Source organism: Heliconius melpomene, chromosome 15, assembly GCF_056956725.1.
Source record: "Heliconius melpomene rosina isolate 202511_hmr_F chromosome 15, ASM5695672v1, whole genome shotgun sequence".
NCBI lineage: Eukaryota > Metazoa > Arthropoda > Insecta > Lepidoptera > Nymphalidae > Heliconius > Heliconius melpomene.
In genome coordinates, this window is record NC_140403.1 from 1307371 (window position 1) to 1324440 (window position 17070).

A 17070-nucleotide genomic window follows, 5' to 3' on the forward strand; every position below is an offset into this window, starting at 1 on the left:
ATTATATTTTAAAAAAGTCTTTAGAACTCTTTTTAGTTTTAAAAAGGGATATTGTAAATATATGTTTATACTAAAAGGAAAAAAACATATTGAGGCAAGTTCATATTTTCATTTCTTCGCTCTCGTTTCTAAGCAAAGTGTGACAGAAGCTTGAGCAGAATTCGACGGAAAGTGGGGAAAAGAGTGTCCTAACACTAGACTCCCTCTGCCTACCCTACATGTATTATACAAGTGTGAAGCAGAAAAACAAATATATTTTAATTTTTGTTCCTTAATAAATCCAAAAAATCGTACCTTAATATTTTTCACACAAATCTCGGTACAAGGAATTTAATAAAGTAATAATAAAATATTGACTTTTATTATCCTGTTTTTCTCGTTCGTGTTTAAATTTCGAGCAATCATGTCTGAGAGATTTCAATCAAAATTGTTTAATAATTTTATAGCTATACGTGGGATGAATACACAATGTTTCAATAATTCGACAGAAAGTGTGGAACGGAAATTACTTAATAGAGATTCCTCTGCCTGTTATACAAGGAAAACAGCGAAAGGCTAGTAAAAATATTCCTCTCTTCAAAAAGAGGCCTCTCCAAAATGTCTTTCACTGTCCTACCTTTCTCTACTTAACCAAATTTTAATCAATGGTAAAGGTCTATAAGTGAAGGTAGGAGGTGTAATCAACGGAAACCAAAAAACCTTTATGATCATGTTAACTGCAAAAGCGTCACTGGCCGAAATCCCTTCTTAATAGGAATAATTCCCTTTGTAATAGGAAGTCAACATTAATTTTAATTAGGAGAGCTATGTATGTAATTAGCTCTCTTATTTAATCTCGTTCTTTCTCGTATTTATTTCCGTTTCGTCGCTCTGGTATCGAGGCAAAAGCTCGGCGTTGAGTTCCGCCTATCAACACGCAATGCCTCCAGAATTCAGCGGAGTGTCTTAACACTATGTTCCCTCTGCGGGATACAGCATGAAGCTGATTATGTTTGTAACAAGAAACAGATAATTTTCAGCTTTACGATGTATCCCGATTACAACAGGGTAGGCAGAGGTAACACGAGAACCTAGTGAAATCTATAGGAATAGAGTGTCTTATGCTCTCCGTTCCCGTTAGGAAAAAAATAATAATGTATAATTACTGTTTCTAATGTACAAAATTTTTTCAAAAGTTATACTTACGGGTATTGTGGGTTGGTTGGATGAGAGGGCGTCAGTTTCAAAACAGCTCGAAACGCCAGCACATCACTGCTGCTATTTTGTATCAGATGATCTATGAACAGAAAGATAAACTTTTAAACATAAATATACATATTTAATTTATTAATTTAGTGTTACGCTGTATCCCACATAGCAGGATTGGCAGAAGCCTGGGAACCTAGAATTAAGACACTTCCTTCATGTTAAGGTACTTTTGTTCCCCATTTTCCGCTGAATATATAAAGTGATAAAAAAACCTCTCACGCGCAATGACTCCAGAATTCGGTAGAAAGTGGGGAAAGGAGTGTTTACCCCGAGACCCTCAAGTATCTCTATATGAGTATTTTATCACAATTAAATTAGCGGTTTGGGCCTGATTGCGTAAAAGACAGACAAACAGAGTTACTTCCGAATTTATAATATAGGTATGGATATATTTTATTATTAGCATTATCTCATCGTTCTTTAATATCGTCGACTGCGACACGGAAATCGGTTGGCGTGATATTGAGTCGTACGTCCATTTGTCACACACATATTTTTGCCATGAATAACGTTTCAAAACCAAATTAAAATAGAAAGCACCAGTTTTCAAATAAGAAAATCGGACATTCGCGAGTCAGAGTCGCGTCGTATTAATTTGTCAAAACAAATGCTTGTCGGGTAGCAAAACTAGAGAATCGAGATTACAATATCTTAAAACTATACCAAGACCGTGTGCGACCCAAATTTCCTGGGGGTTGAGTGGGTTTTTGGAAGTAACGTACTGATAAACAATATTTATGTCATATGTAGAAACCGTTGTGGTTCGTTTACGCTAACTTTAGGTACCAATTATAAACGCTCAAAGTAGTTCAAAAGTTCAAAACTGTTTATCACATAAAGACTTACTTTGAAGAATACTTCAAAGATGTTTTCAGGAACTTTGTACAACTTATATAACGATTTCAATCAATAAAATTATTCTGAATGAGGAAAGTGGAATAACACCAGTAATATTATCAACACGCTTTTACTAGGTCGATTTGTAAGTATGTAACTGTAACAAAATCTAAGAAACTGAATTTGATCCACTTGTAATATTATTATGAAATTTGGCAGTTATACATATTCGAAAAGGAAGTTAAATTTTTTTCCTCCTCCAAATCTTCTTCTATGTAAAGAGAATGTAGTGATAAAATACTCCGTTTGTTTTTGATAAAATTTGACAAATCATTGTTAGGTAAGCGCGACAGGCCGCGGCGCGGGTGCGATTGATTGCTGAAGGAAATTATTTTTTTTATATTTTCTTTTTAATGTAGCGGGATTTGAACCCGCATCGAAATTCTCATATGCCTGTTACAGCTTATTAAAAGAATACCCAACCCAATGCGTGGTGAAGTGGGACAACGCGACGGTTATGAGTTCAAAGACGTGATATGGGGTTCCGTCACTCAATGCTATTAACAAAAGATTCTCTTATACAAACTAGATACAGCGTAAAAACGTAAAAAATCCCTTGAGAAGGAATCCAACCCACTGGCATCTCGGTTTAAGACCGACACTTCTATACACTTCGACATTATATTTTATATGAAAAAAGCAACGTCTCTGTTTATCAAGATTGATTGTAAGCAATTTGCAAATATACCCTTGTAACCCAAATTTGTTGAAGTAAGGGACTTAATCTATAAGGATCATCATCATGTCTTGTAAAGCTGATTCATATTATTTATCTGACCTCGTCTTGTAATGTATTACGATTTTTTTCTTCTTTATTTTTTGTAGCTTCTTGCGGTATCCCGCATATAGCAGACTAGGCAGGAGAATCTTGGAAACTAGTGTTAAGACATTCCGTTCCTATTAAACCACTGTCGTTACCCACGCTCCGCCGATTATTTTGATGCATTGCGCGTTGAGTAGCGGGACTCAACGCCGTGTTTAGCGTCATTTTACTGTTGTGTAAAACAACATAATTTTACCATAACGTCGAAAAATTGGGTGGTGCGAGAGAAACGAAGTGTTTTAATTTATTGATACACTGTGAAGATATTTATTTACTAATAATATTTTCAAAATAACACATAAGTTGACTTTTTAATTATTTTCCTATCACAATCTGATTAGCCGACCCATATAATATAAATCACGTTTTAGTTATTAAGTAAGCTCCATATAAATATAACCCACTGTCAACTCTGAGATCGATCTTGATATGTTATTTTAATAATCTATGAATAAAAACTACATCTGAAGATCGCTCTCAAGATCAATCTCGGAGTTGAAGGCGATCTACAAATGTGTCTAAATGTTCGTGTAGAGCTACGCACTGCTACGAAGTTGCTACGAAATTGCTACTGTATTGAGAAAATGTATGAGGAAGCCTTCTGATCGATGGCTTCCGTAGACCTTGACCTTATCAACAAAACAACAATTAAGTTGACGTTTGATATCTTTGTTTTTAGTATATTAGCAGAACTTAATTAATTAAAAAAAAAAATGTTGAAATTATTTAAAATGTTTAATGTATCTCGATATACGGATCTGAATATAGTGGTAGACTTTAGTGCCTTAGCCTTACGCTGTATTTTGATTAAATCAGGCTGAAAAAACTTATTGTTAAAACTCTCTGTTCCCCACGCTTCACTCATAATGCCAATACTTTGTTTATTGGGTGGCTGATGTCTTGAGTGAGTACATATCTATAGCCAGACGCTGCAGACGCTACGACGGCCTCTATTATTCTATATAACAAAAAATATTTTTTAAAATGCAACGTTTATGGGTTCCATGCCCGCTCATGGATATGAAAAATTTCATATTTTTATTTCCTTGCTCTTTTAACAAGACAAAGCGCGAGAGTTCCGCCACTCAACACACAATGCCTCGAGAATTCGGCCTATATTGAGAAGAACACTAGGTTCCCAGGTTCTCTTTGCCTACCCTGCTTCCTGTGGTATACACCGTGAAAATAATTATTATTTACATAAAAATTTGGAGCCTTTCAGCTTACGCATTTGTAATGCAGACCAAATAAGATCGCACACAATATTTACTTCATAATGAAACCACATATGGGAGTAACGCTATTCATATTTATGATGTTTTTGTGAAGCTGTTTTGAGAGAGGAGTACATTTTTTAGTTTCACTCTGTATCCCACACGTAGCAAGGTAGGCGGAGGATACCTGGAAACTCAGGTTCCATCAAGACACTTTCCCCTACTTTCCGCCTGATCCTGGAGTTTCAACTTCTGGTAACTCAATGTTGCGATTTGTTTGTCATCAGTGAGAAAATGATGATAATTTAATCCCTGGACTTGACTGGGGATCCACAACCCGTAAGTCTACTCGTGACCACGGGCTACTGCAAAGTGCTCGAAACGTCGTCGGGTTTCCAAAAATGTATAAAACTAAATATACGTGATTAATCCGGTTTGCATAGGAAACCTAGTGGTAAGACTCTCCGCTCCCCACTTTCCAAGTAGTAAACAATATGAGGACATGAATATAACGTTTTTAATATAAAAGAAACTTGAGTCGGGGAGTTTTCTTGGATTGTAAACGTGTACGATACGAAGGATATTATAATGAAATATTGTAAATAATTCAGACTTCGCTAAGAATATCGATGTTGTTTCAATTGCTTATTTATTATTCTCTACATTCGTAGAGAATAATAATGACACGTGTTTGATTTAGCAGGGAAATATAATATTTATATTTTATTTTCAGCTAAATCTTAAACAAAAATCAAAAAAATCTTTTCAATTTATATCAATTTCCCTACATTTTTTTTTTAGTTTCACGCTTTATCACGCAAGTAGCAGAGTAGGCAGAGGCAGGCTAGTATTATTTTTCTGGAGACCTGGACACCAGAGCGAAGAAATCTTTTCACACACGCGCCGTCACACGCTTGGTATATGCGCGACGCCTCTACAAAATATTTAAAATGAAATGAAAATTTAGACGTAGCAATCTATCTGTAGTGTATTCTAACTTTTAGTAGGAATGATGACTCAACACGCAAGCCTCCGGAAGTGTCTTAATGGAGAACAGAATGTCTGAAAATTAGGTTCCCAGGTTCCCTCTATCTACAGTGTGAAGCTCTAAAAAAATTCCAACATCATTTCCATACCTGCATGTGTAATAGCACCGTCATTAGGATCATATATTTCATCATCTACAGCGACCACGGCGTACTCGCCCGCGGCCAACAAACCCCGCCTCTGCAGCACGTTCACGAAGTCCACCAGAGCTATGTGCTCGCCGAGGAACACGTACACTATAGAAAATAAGATTATGATTTTTTTATGATCTAAAATTCTAAAATATGGTGATATTTTGAAAAAAGTTATATGTGAAATGTCGGTATAGGTATCGCCGTGGCTTAACGGCACAGTTTTCGGTTGTATACGCGTCGGGGGCTGCAACTGGGGGGAAATTAATTATATTTATTTTATTGCTCTGGTAATAAGCGCGGTGTTAAGTTTTACCACGCAACTTACATTGTCTTGAAGATTGGATGAATCTATAAAGTCATTGCGTCATCTCAGCTATTTAGGTCACTGCTAGGAACTATATGCATTTATAAATAAATTTTCTATTTATTAATAAATTATAATATAATTAAAATGTACTATAAATACATTTTATTATTAGAAAATAGTATTTTACGTTTAGAATGACATAATCGGGTTATATCGCTTAACCAGAGGAATTCCCCCATGCTCACTTTACTCGCCCACTCACGCTCGCTTCGCTCGTTGTAATATTAAAAAAACCTCATATACAGAAGTCTTAATTCCACACTATGATATAAATTATAAATATTTTAGACTTTTTTTATCAATAAGGCGTAGAAGTATCAAGTTGAAATTAATACCAAATATTTAAAGTTCCTTGGAGGAGCAAACCCAAAATTTGGAGCTTGAAGCAAAAAAAAAACAAAATTAGAAGTTAAATACGATCGATTCGTTCGTTTTAGAAGACGTGATGAGATTAAAAGCATATTTTGGTGCATTTATAGCGATTACGTGTCATTCAAACGGACGAAGCAGAAAACATAAAAATCGTAAAATACATAATAAAATAAGTTATTCAGATATGGTCTTTAGAGCTGGACTATCTGTTACTGTCTGGATTAAGTCTTCAGAACATATTCTTCAGTGTAATAGCTATGACCTCAATAGAACTAGTGGCAATAAACGGCCTTGTATTTAAAAAAATATATTTATATATTTTTTATAAGAGTTTCACAACCAGTCAGTTTTACAGTCACACTCGGTGCCACGATGGGTCTCAATATTACTATATTTAATAAAAAACATATAGTCGAATTGATAAGCTCCTTTTCTTACAGAAGTTGGTTAAAAACAATATCTATAGAGTGTCGTTACCTTCATATTATTTAAATAGAGAAGTTCACAACGAACCTAAATATTTCCCTAAATTGTAAGAATAGAGGTATTTAGTTAATTTAATATAGTATCGGTATAACGATATATTATTTTTCAAATTCATTGTATCCGTCCTCCGTCCTCTGTCTCGTGACCTATATCATGTTAGGTCATATTTGTTTGAATTATATGATACTTCTTTAGTACATGTAGCGGGATTATACGTTTTCTACAAAAACAATATTTTTTTGTTTTGTAAATGTGGAATAATACTTGAAATATTAGGTTTTTACTTTAAACTTTACGCAGCGGAAAAAAATACAACTTTTTTTTATTACATTCGTATGTTTTCTAAACTGTGTTTTTCTCCCCTTAAGTGCGGAATTTACACTTCAAAATTGAAAAAAAAAGATATGAATAAATAATTGACGACATTGGGACTGCGTTCGTTTGTAAATGTGATGGTCGTTGGTTTGAAATCCGGGTAAATTATTATATTTATAAAATAAATTAAATGGCGGTATTTGATTTAAACTTTTTTTTGTTTTGAAGTACAAATTTATTTCCCTACATAATTTAAGTAAACTCTAAAGATGACGAAAAATTAACGTAAAAAGAAGAAATGCCGCAGCCTGATATCATTCCAAGTGACTGCCCTTATCAATCAATAGGTCGTTATTACGCTTGTGAAAGCGTAATGCACTAATCTAGGACATAAACTGATAGATTATGTTCTAGCACTAATTATTCAAATCCGATCAAACAAAAGGCTTTAAATTTATATTTGTGATACATATTTCTATCTTACTAATATATTCATTTATAAACACTGTTGGTCACAATGGAAAAGAAGCTTGACATTGCTGAAATATGGTATATTCTTGGGGAGGAGTATGTAATATATTTAAAAAAATCAGCTACACGCTGTATCCCGCACACAGGAGGGTAGGAAGAGGGATCCTAGTATAGAGACACTCCGTTCTCCACTTTCCGCCGAAATCAACGCACACAACGCATGCAGTATAATATTTTGATATAAAAAAATTAACGTATAGGGACTAGTAACGGTGCCGTGTGCAATAAATCTTTATTTTAATCTTTTGGGGTTTTACTTGATTTTGTTGATGTTATCTCACGATAAATAGCCTTCACAGACGGACAGACGGATAACAAAATGATATTATAAAGGTCCCTTTTTTTTTTTTGTTAGGTACGGAAATATAAAAACGTCAAAATACATATGATATGTTCATCTATATATGTATACTAGTGGACCCATACGCGGCTACGCCCGCTTGAACTATATGAATATTTATTAAATATATTTATGAAATTATTTTCAGTTTTCAATAGAGACATGCGTTAAGCAAGCTCATTTTGGGTGACGTTTTCTAACAACAAACTTTGCAAATCGTTGCTTAGCAACGACAGTTGTTATTAAAATGGCGGAATAAATTGCATGTAAAGTTAATAAGTATTTTAATATATTGGTATATATCGAAAATATTACAAATATGAGAGAAAAAAGTATCCTATGTCCATCCCGAGACCCTCAAGTATCTCTATATGAGTATTTTATCACAACTAAATAGGCGGTTTGGTCTGGATTGCGTAAAAGACAGACAGACAGACAGAGTTACTTTCGAATTTATAATATAGGTATGAATAAAAGGACTTGTCCTCACTGACAGCCATAACCGCATAATAGGGGTTGAAAGTTTGTATGGAAAAATCTTTAAATCGCCGATTTTTATAAAATTTGAAATTTAGACTCTTAAAAATATTTCATTGAACACATGTTTCATGGGTTATTATAATTCACCCTTAAATAAGCAAGCGAAGCTGCGCGCGTCTGCTAGTATAAATATAAAAAGATTCGAACTCACACCTATCTTATATGATAAAGCACAACTCATCTACTCCATGAATTGTCAACAAATTACATTTTCCATATTACGCATTCAAATATTAAATTACTCATTTCTGAAAATTTCAATAATAAGTTAATTGTAGCCTGAAGCTAATTGAAAATTGGAACTGTAACCTTCTGTATAACTAAAGATTCCTTTAGGCGTTTGACAAAACAAGAAATCATATATTTTGTTTCTAAACGTTTATAAGTATATAGGGTATTAGGTGTGATTTCTTCTGTGAACTAAATCTAGGCACCCAGGCTTATGGACAGACGCCAGTCGTAGCGCAGGGGCAGAAGCGATTCCCACTCCAGGATATTCATTTTTAATATATTCATTTCTTCGCTCTGGTGTTAACACTCAATACATAATCCAAGCAAACATAGGATTAGGGCATATTTAGAAAAAGAAATCAAACCCATAACTGACCTTTAACTTAGACTTTTAGTTCCTAGAAAATATAGGATTTTGTGATATATGATCGTCATTTGCGGGAAATGTTATTTTTTTATTTCTTTTAAGAGAGCCAAAAAAAAAAGGTTTTCAAAAATGTTTCATTAAGTAAAATAACGTGCCATGATTGGTTCCGTCGCTTCTAAGTCCAATTTATAGGCTGCAACAAACTAGGACTAGGTCGGCGTTATTCATTGTTAGCTATTGGAACCGAACGAACCTAACCTAACCACCTACCCTAACCACAATCACAGGGGAATGGCACCAATTTCAATGCCAGTGCCAGTGCCAGTGCCACGCCTACAAAACGCGGAAAACAATAAAGTAATTTTACTGCATGTAGCGTTTGGCGTTATGTTGCCAAACACATAAAAATCTTTATAGAAAAGCTCAAATAGGTTGTCGTATCCCAGCCGCTATATTCCTCAGATATTTTGTCCGATTATTATGTCAGTTCAGCTTTTATGAGGAAATCGAAAAATGGCTTATTTCGTGGATAGCCTCAAAACACGAATGCGACTCATCGCAACGGTATCCGAATTCTGTTCAGTTTCAGTTCACGCAAACGAATTTGCGGGCTACAGCCCGTTCTATTATTAATAATTAAATGAAGTAAGCTGTATCTCGCGTATCCCGCTGTTTAGGCTAAGAACTAAGTGTTAAGGCACTCCATTCCCCAATTTCCGCCACTTTTTCCGCCCTATAATTTTCAAGACTTCGTCATTTCAAATCGCATCCATCAGGACGGCCTCATATATATATATCTTTTATTATGTTTAAAAGCACATACTTTTACGTCTATCTGAACTAAAATAACAAACAAACATTTTTCTCATATTATACTGTCCATATAGAGAATTGACGTACGGTAAGTAACGAAGTGATTTATGGTATGTCAATTTTCCGATCAAGCAGTTGTTGGCCTGTTTGCATTAATCTCAGGATGTCAACCTAGATTGATACGAATGGATGCATTGTAAACGAAAGGGTAAAATTATTGTTTATTTTAGCTTAACTGCATCCTGCATATAGCAGGGTAGGCAGAGCTACTGCGTAGTCTCAAAAAAACAAAAAAAATCTCTTCATAAATATTGCTATCAGCTCAGTAGCGTCAAACCGGGATAGATGTCCCCAAGGCATCGACGCTTTACTTTCTAAAAACCCCGTTTACAATAATAAACATTAGGAATACGTCTTGGGTATGTCTCTAAGGTCTTATACATTTCCATATAGAAATGGCTTCGTCAAAGAGTTTTTATCTATATTAATATTTATTAATGGACATTGTAACATGTTTATGGATAAACGGCGACAACAATTAAATATTTAATTCATGCCTTGACAAGCTTATATAATATGTGCGAATATATAGCATTATTTCTAAGAGGATTCTCTAAGAGGTTGTCACACCAATTGTATTGTCGTCCTACATATATACGAGTATATAAATACCTCTGGTTTTGTCGTACGTTTGGTCAACAATTCTCTCCATGCGTGAAATGTGACGGGGTATGTAGTCAGCGAACCGGTGCTCCGCTGTGATCGTCAATCCGTTGCTCTCTGACAGCTCCTGTTTTAAACAACTAGAATTTACTATCGAAATCGTGAAAAACTATAAACGAGCTTTTGTAAAAATTAGAAAGTATTTTTTATATACATATATGTATTTTTAAATTTTTATAGCTTTAGGTTCTGTGCCGCAAATAGCAGGGTAGTGCTCCATTTACACTCTATTAAGTAGTGGAACTCAACGCCGCTTTACCAGGACGAGGAAAGGAAGATATTTCATTTCCTCGTCCTGGTAAATCGATAAACTGGTTAAATTATATTATTTAAAATACTTATAATAATTCACTCCCCGGGTTCAAATCAACAACCGTCGCTTTCACAGTCAAACACTATACACTATATCACTGCGCCACGGTGGCCTTATTTTGTTTATAGAAAAGTAAACATTGGGAAGCAAATATTTAATCTATACCTGGAATGTTCTTAATTAAAATACTACTGGACGCTAAATTCGCTTAACAGGAATCTTTCATTATGTAGATTGTGGTTACTACATGTTTATACAATCCTGTTCGGAAATTTCAAACTAAGAAAAAACTGAAATGTGAACTTTATATTTTAAATGAACGTGGGTACGAAAAAAATTAAAGTCTAATAATGCTTAAGTAAATTTTGTATGATCAGCTTCATGCTGTATCCCGCATGTAGCAGGGTAGGCACAGGGAGCCTAGTGTTAAGACACTCCACTCCCCACTTTCCGCTCTGTCGATTTCTGGAGGCATTGCGAGATGACTGGAGGAACTCAACGCCGCGCTTTGCTTCGACACCAGAGCGAAAAAAAATGTACATTTAAATAAATATATAATTTCCTCGAGTGAGAAACCATAATCAGTAGCGTTTACAGTACATACGTCACACACTTGTCACAAACCGTAAATACAAAAATTCCACCAAAAAAACATTCATTTTTCTTATTAATTCAGAATAAGCCTAGTGTGTCTAACATTTTTTATTCATATGGACATAATTATGGAAAATTAAAATCCTATTTTATTTAAGCATGTTTTATATATCTACGTATATATTTATAATAGAGACCATCGTGGCTCAGCTCCAATTTCAGCATCCATTATGAAGTTAAAAAAAAACAATTTAGAATAAAATAATATTCTTTAAATATTGTGAAAGATTAATTTCTGATTTCTAAGACAGTAACAGTAGTCTATACAACAAATGTAATGAATTTAATTATTTAATATTGACACATAAATCTAAGCCCAAATACAATATTATCAAAACAATTTAGTCCAGAGACGTGGCCAGATAAGTTATCCAGAAGACATCGCCCTAAGCATAAAATATAATTAATAAGTCCGAGGCTTTATCCGCGCGTTATATAGATTACGAGTGGACCCGAACGTGGCTACGCCCGCTTGAACTGTGCAAATATTTATTAAATATATTTATGAAATTATTTTCAATTTTTAATAGAGATGTGTTAAGCAAGCTCATTTTGGGTGACGTTTTCTAACAACAAACTTCGCAAATCGTTGCTTAGCAATGGTCGCATAGCGACGGTTGTTATTAATATGGCGGAATATATTGCATGTCAAATTAATAAGTATTTTAATATATTGGTACATATCGAAAATATTACAAATATGAGAAAATAAAGTATCCTATGTTCATCCTGAGACCGTTAAGTATCTGTATATGAGTATTTTATCACAATTGAATTAGTGGTTTGGCCCTAATTGCATAAAAGACAGACAGACAGAGTTACTTTCCAGTTTATTATATAAGTATACATAGTACATTTTTTATCTTCGTTCAGTGGCGGAACTCAACACCGCGGTTTGGCTCTACACCAGGGCGATGAAATGAAAATATTAAAAATAATTCATTTCCTCGAGTAGAAACGGAACCCACAACCTATCGCGTTTTCACACTTTGTACCCATGCGCCACGACTGGCCCCTCAGGTACTACTTACCTTAAGGTAAGCCTGTAGGTAGCCTCTAAGATTTTTTTTGCTTTACATTCCACGAGAACGTCCTCTGTTTTACATTAATCTATATATATAAAAGGACTTGTCCTCACTGACTGAGGTAAGACGCACGCACAGCCGTAACCGCTGTGCGTGGAAACGTGGAATTTGGACAGATGTTTACTTTCGTATTCTGGACATCCACTAAGAAGGGATTTTAAAAAATTTTAACCCTAAAGGGGTGAAATAGGGGTTGAAAGTTTGTATGGAAAATTTTTTAAATCGGCACCGATTTTTATAAAATTTGAAATTTAGACTCTTAAAAATATTTCATCGAACACATGTTTTCGAACACATGGGTTATTAGAATTCACCCCTAAATACGCAAGCGAAGCTGCGCGCGTCCGCTAGTTATCTATATAAATAAAAGGACTTGTCCTCACTGACTGAGGTAAGACGCACGCACAGCCGTAGCCGCTGATGATAGAAACGTGAAATTTGGACAGATGTTTACTTTTATAATCTGGACATCCACTAAGAAGGAATTTTGAAAAATTTTTACCCTAAAGGGGTGAAATAGGGGTTCAAAGTTTGTATGGAAAAAAAATTAAATCGGCACCGATTTTTATAAAATTTGAAATTTAGATTTTTAAAAGTATTTAATTAAAAATGTGTTTCATCGTTTTCTAGAATTCTCCCCCTAAGGGTGCAAATAAGGGGTTGAAAGTTTGTAAAGATTTTTTTTTAAATCGGCACCAATTTTTATAAAATTTGAAAATCAGACTCTTAAAAGTATTTAATTGAACACATGTTTCGTGGTTTTCTAGAATTCTTCCCCTAAGGGTGCAAATAAGGGGTTGAAAATTTGTATGGAAAAATATTTAAAACGCCACCGATTATTATAGTTTTTTTAATTTAGACTCTTAAAAATATTTAATTGAACGTGTGTTTCATGGTTTTCTAGAATTCACCCCCTGAGGGTGCAAATAAGGGGTTGAAAGTTTGTTTGGAAAAATCTTTAAATCGCCACCGATTTTTATAAAATTTTAAATTTAGACTCTTAAAAATATTTCATTGAACACATGTTTCGTGGTTTATTAGAATTCACTTCTAATTACGCAAGCGAAGCTGCGCGCGTCCGCTAGTAACTTATATATTGACAACTGGATATTGGTAATATAAAAAATATTCATCCATCTTCTTATAAAATAAAAAGATAAAAGATCTTAGAAATAGTATAAAAAGTAGGTATAAAAAGATCTTAAAGATCTTCAGAAGACTACAGCAATAAAAACCTGAGGTCATCGTCATGTGAGAAGGACAACTGTTAGTGCAGTGGTTGAAGCTTCGAATGCCACTCGAGGGAAGGAATTCTCTTCCAGCTGTGGTTAGGTAAAGCACGGTGTTCAGTTACGTCACTTAACAATTCGGCGTAAACTTTACTTTATATAGGGTAGCAGTCAAGAAGAAATAACAATAAGAGATAATTACCAAGTACACTGGACAAAAGCTAAAATATTGGAGTAATTGAAATATTGTTTTCTACAAAAATAATTTAGATTTATTTGAAGCTTTATCTAATATTATGTAAATAGAACGAGGATTAATGTTTTCGTTATTGTTTTTTTTGTAAGAATTTCAATTTGGGTTACTCTTGGCGTATAATGAAAGTCACTAGTATTTTATTATCGTTTTGCCTGCAGCTATTTGTGGTGGATTCGATAGAGTTTTTTTATGGAAATTCCGTAGCTGGAGTGAATTAATTTATATTGAATTATTAGAAAGAGATTCTTGAATTGTAATGTAGAAAATGAAAGTATTTTTAAATACGAATTATTTTTAGGTTCTGTCGAACCGTATCGAATCGAATCATACGAGTATAGCAGATCGACAGAGGAAACCTAATGTTAAGACTTAAGACACTCTGTTCCCCCCTTACTGACCGTTTCTCAAGACATTATGTGTTGTGTGTTGAGTGGGACTTAATAAATGAAAAATACGGTCCATCTTGGTGACAGAGCGACATACAGACAGAGACAGATAGCGGAACCTTAGTCTCAGCGGATCCTGTTTTACCCTTTGGGTAAGGAACCCTAAAAAATAATGATGTTATAAACAAAAGCTCTATAGAAATCATTTGAGCTGTGACTTCTAAAAAGGAATCAAAGCTACGACCCTTTTCTCCAAAGGTCAAAATTATAAGCAATATAAGTAAAGTACACGTGTTATGACACAAGTGCGCACGAATATAATTGTGTAATACCTAAAGTACTGAATGGGTGCGGTTTTAACGCCGGACATGTTTGTATTCCTAATATTGCTGTATCGATAGACTGGTTAGATGAAATTCAACGTTCGTTCTAGTTAGATTACTGTAAGCCCTCAGTTTACAAATTGAATGAAAACGTTTCACATAGTAAGGTTACTACGCATATAGTACGGTAGATAGAGGGAATTTAGTGTTAAAACACTCTGTTACCTACTTTCCGAAGAATTTTCGAGACGTTTACAAAAAAAAACTTTTTACTGAGTTTCTTCCGCCGTTCTCTTTAGATCTACATTACCTACCTTTAGAGAACTGGTGGTTAATTGTAACTTCTTAATTTAAATAAAACTATTTGGCTTCAAGTAGAATATAATATTCACCTTAATAGCATCCATCTGTTGTTCAGCAGCAGTTTGTTCATCACCAGCAACTATGGCGAACTTTGTCCATCCGTAAGCTTTCAGTAGGGCTACAACTGATTTGCTGACTTTATGGGCAGGTGGTAAAGTGCGTGCGAATGTAGCGCCGAGACCTCCAGCTTCTGGTCCTTGGGCACCTGCACATTTCTGGACAAAAAAACGATTCTTTAACTTTATGTATAGTGAGAGAGAGTGAAAAGAATCTAGTGTTAAGACACTCCATTCAAGAGAATGCAGCAAACAGAATGAAAAAAAATATTACAGGCATTGCAACAATAATAATAATAATAATATGTGATTTGATGTATCTGTGGTTACGGTTACGTAGAATGTGTCATGTGTCATTTACGACTAATATCATCCTTCAATGGGAGCAAGAATCTGAAATATTTGCTTTAAATGGATATCAACCTTGCGACCTTCGATACGGTCAACCACATAAATACAGGGTATATATCTTTATTAGTATTTAGTTAAATTGAAAAAAAAAACTTGACAAATAAAACATTAACCAGACGAGTACATTATCCCCAAGATCTAGACATCGACATTGAAGTGTACTTGGACGAAATCAAATAGAATTACTTAAAGTAAAATAACATATATAGATGATATAGATATAATATGGACAGACTAATGGCCATTAGTGCGAAATGGCCATTAGTCTGTCCATAAAAGTGACGTTTGTGGGTTCGATTTTAGGTTTATTTTTCATTTTTATTATTTAAGCTTGACATTATATACCAAACATTAAAGGGTAGGCAGAGGAAATCTGGGAACCTGGGAACCTAGTATTAAGATTTTCTCGTCACTCACTTTCTGCCGAATTCTTAAATAATTTCCATGTTTTTTGTCTGGTAGGAAAAGCAGAGGGAACATAATATAATATATAGGATTCATATATCACCATAATAAATGAAAAACAAAAAGATCACAGTAAATAAAATATCAATAAACATGTTTAGTTTTAGGTACAGGTGAACCGTTAAATTATTATAGACCTATTATGAATTATATTGAAGCACTTAACAATTTATAGCGTCTATATGATAAAATTACATTTTCATTTATAATATACTAGCGGACGCGCGCAGCTCCGCCTGCTTAAAATCGGTAGCAATTTAAAGATTTTTCCACCCTTAGGGGGTGAATTCTAGAAAACCATGAAACACATGTTCAATTTTTTTAAGAGTCTAAATTTCAAATTTTATAAAAATTGGTCGATCGATTTAAAAAAATTCTCTACAAACTTTCAACCCATTACTTGCACCCTTAAGCGGAGAATTCTAGAAAACGATGAAACAATTGTGTTCAATTAAATACTTAAAAAATGTAAATTTCAAATTTTATAAAAATCAGTGCCGATTTAATTTTCCATACAAACTTTCAACCCCTATATCACCCCTTTAGGGTTAAAATTTTTCAAAATCCCTTCTTAGTGGATGTCCAGATTTTGAAAGTAAACATCTGTCCAAATTTCACGTTTCTACGCACAGCGGTTACGGCTGTGTGTGCGTCTTACCTCAGTCAGTGAGGACAAGTCCTTTTATATATATAGACTATGAAGAAAAAGATATTAAGAAGATAATTAAGAATTTTCATCGCTTTAAATTTATATTTTCATTTATTCGCTTGCTATGATTAACAGCCTGCCTTCAGAATTCGGCGGAAATTGGGAACGGAGTGTCTCAACACTACAGGTTTCATCTGTCTAACCTAACGGATGTGGGATATAGCGTGAAGCTGGTTTGATTTATTTTAATTTCATTTCTTCGCTCTGATAACGAGGCAATGCGCAGCGTTGAATTCCACCATTTAACACGTACTCCAGAATTCAGCAAACGAGGTGTCTTTACACTACAACTTGATAAATATATAAGGTAAATACAAATTATAAAGAAATATTTATTCCAAACACATGTTACGCGATTCATGGTTTTTTACC

The 17070-nt window shown here is 34.3% G+C and overlaps 1 protein-coding gene across 1 annotated transcript in view; it reads right to left on the reverse strand.

Moving 5' to 3' along the window:
• LOC146531199 (guanylate cyclase 32E-like) overlaps nucleotides 1-17070 on the reverse strand; it is a 63928-nt gene that overhangs the window by 37371 nt on the left and 9487 nt on the right. Inside the window, exons 4-7 of the mRNA XM_085197945.1 lie at nucleotides 15087-15272; nucleotides 10398-10515; nucleotides 5319-5465; nucleotides 1186-1276 (exon numbers count right to left, since the gene is read on the reverse strand). Of these exons, the coding sequence (XP_085054071.1) occupies nucleotides 1186-1276; nucleotides 5319-5465; nucleotides 10398-10515; nucleotides 15087-15272 (542 nt within the window). The remainder of the gene's footprint in view (nucleotides 1-1185; nucleotides 1277-5318; nucleotides 5466-10397; nucleotides 10516-15086; nucleotides 15273-17070) is intronic.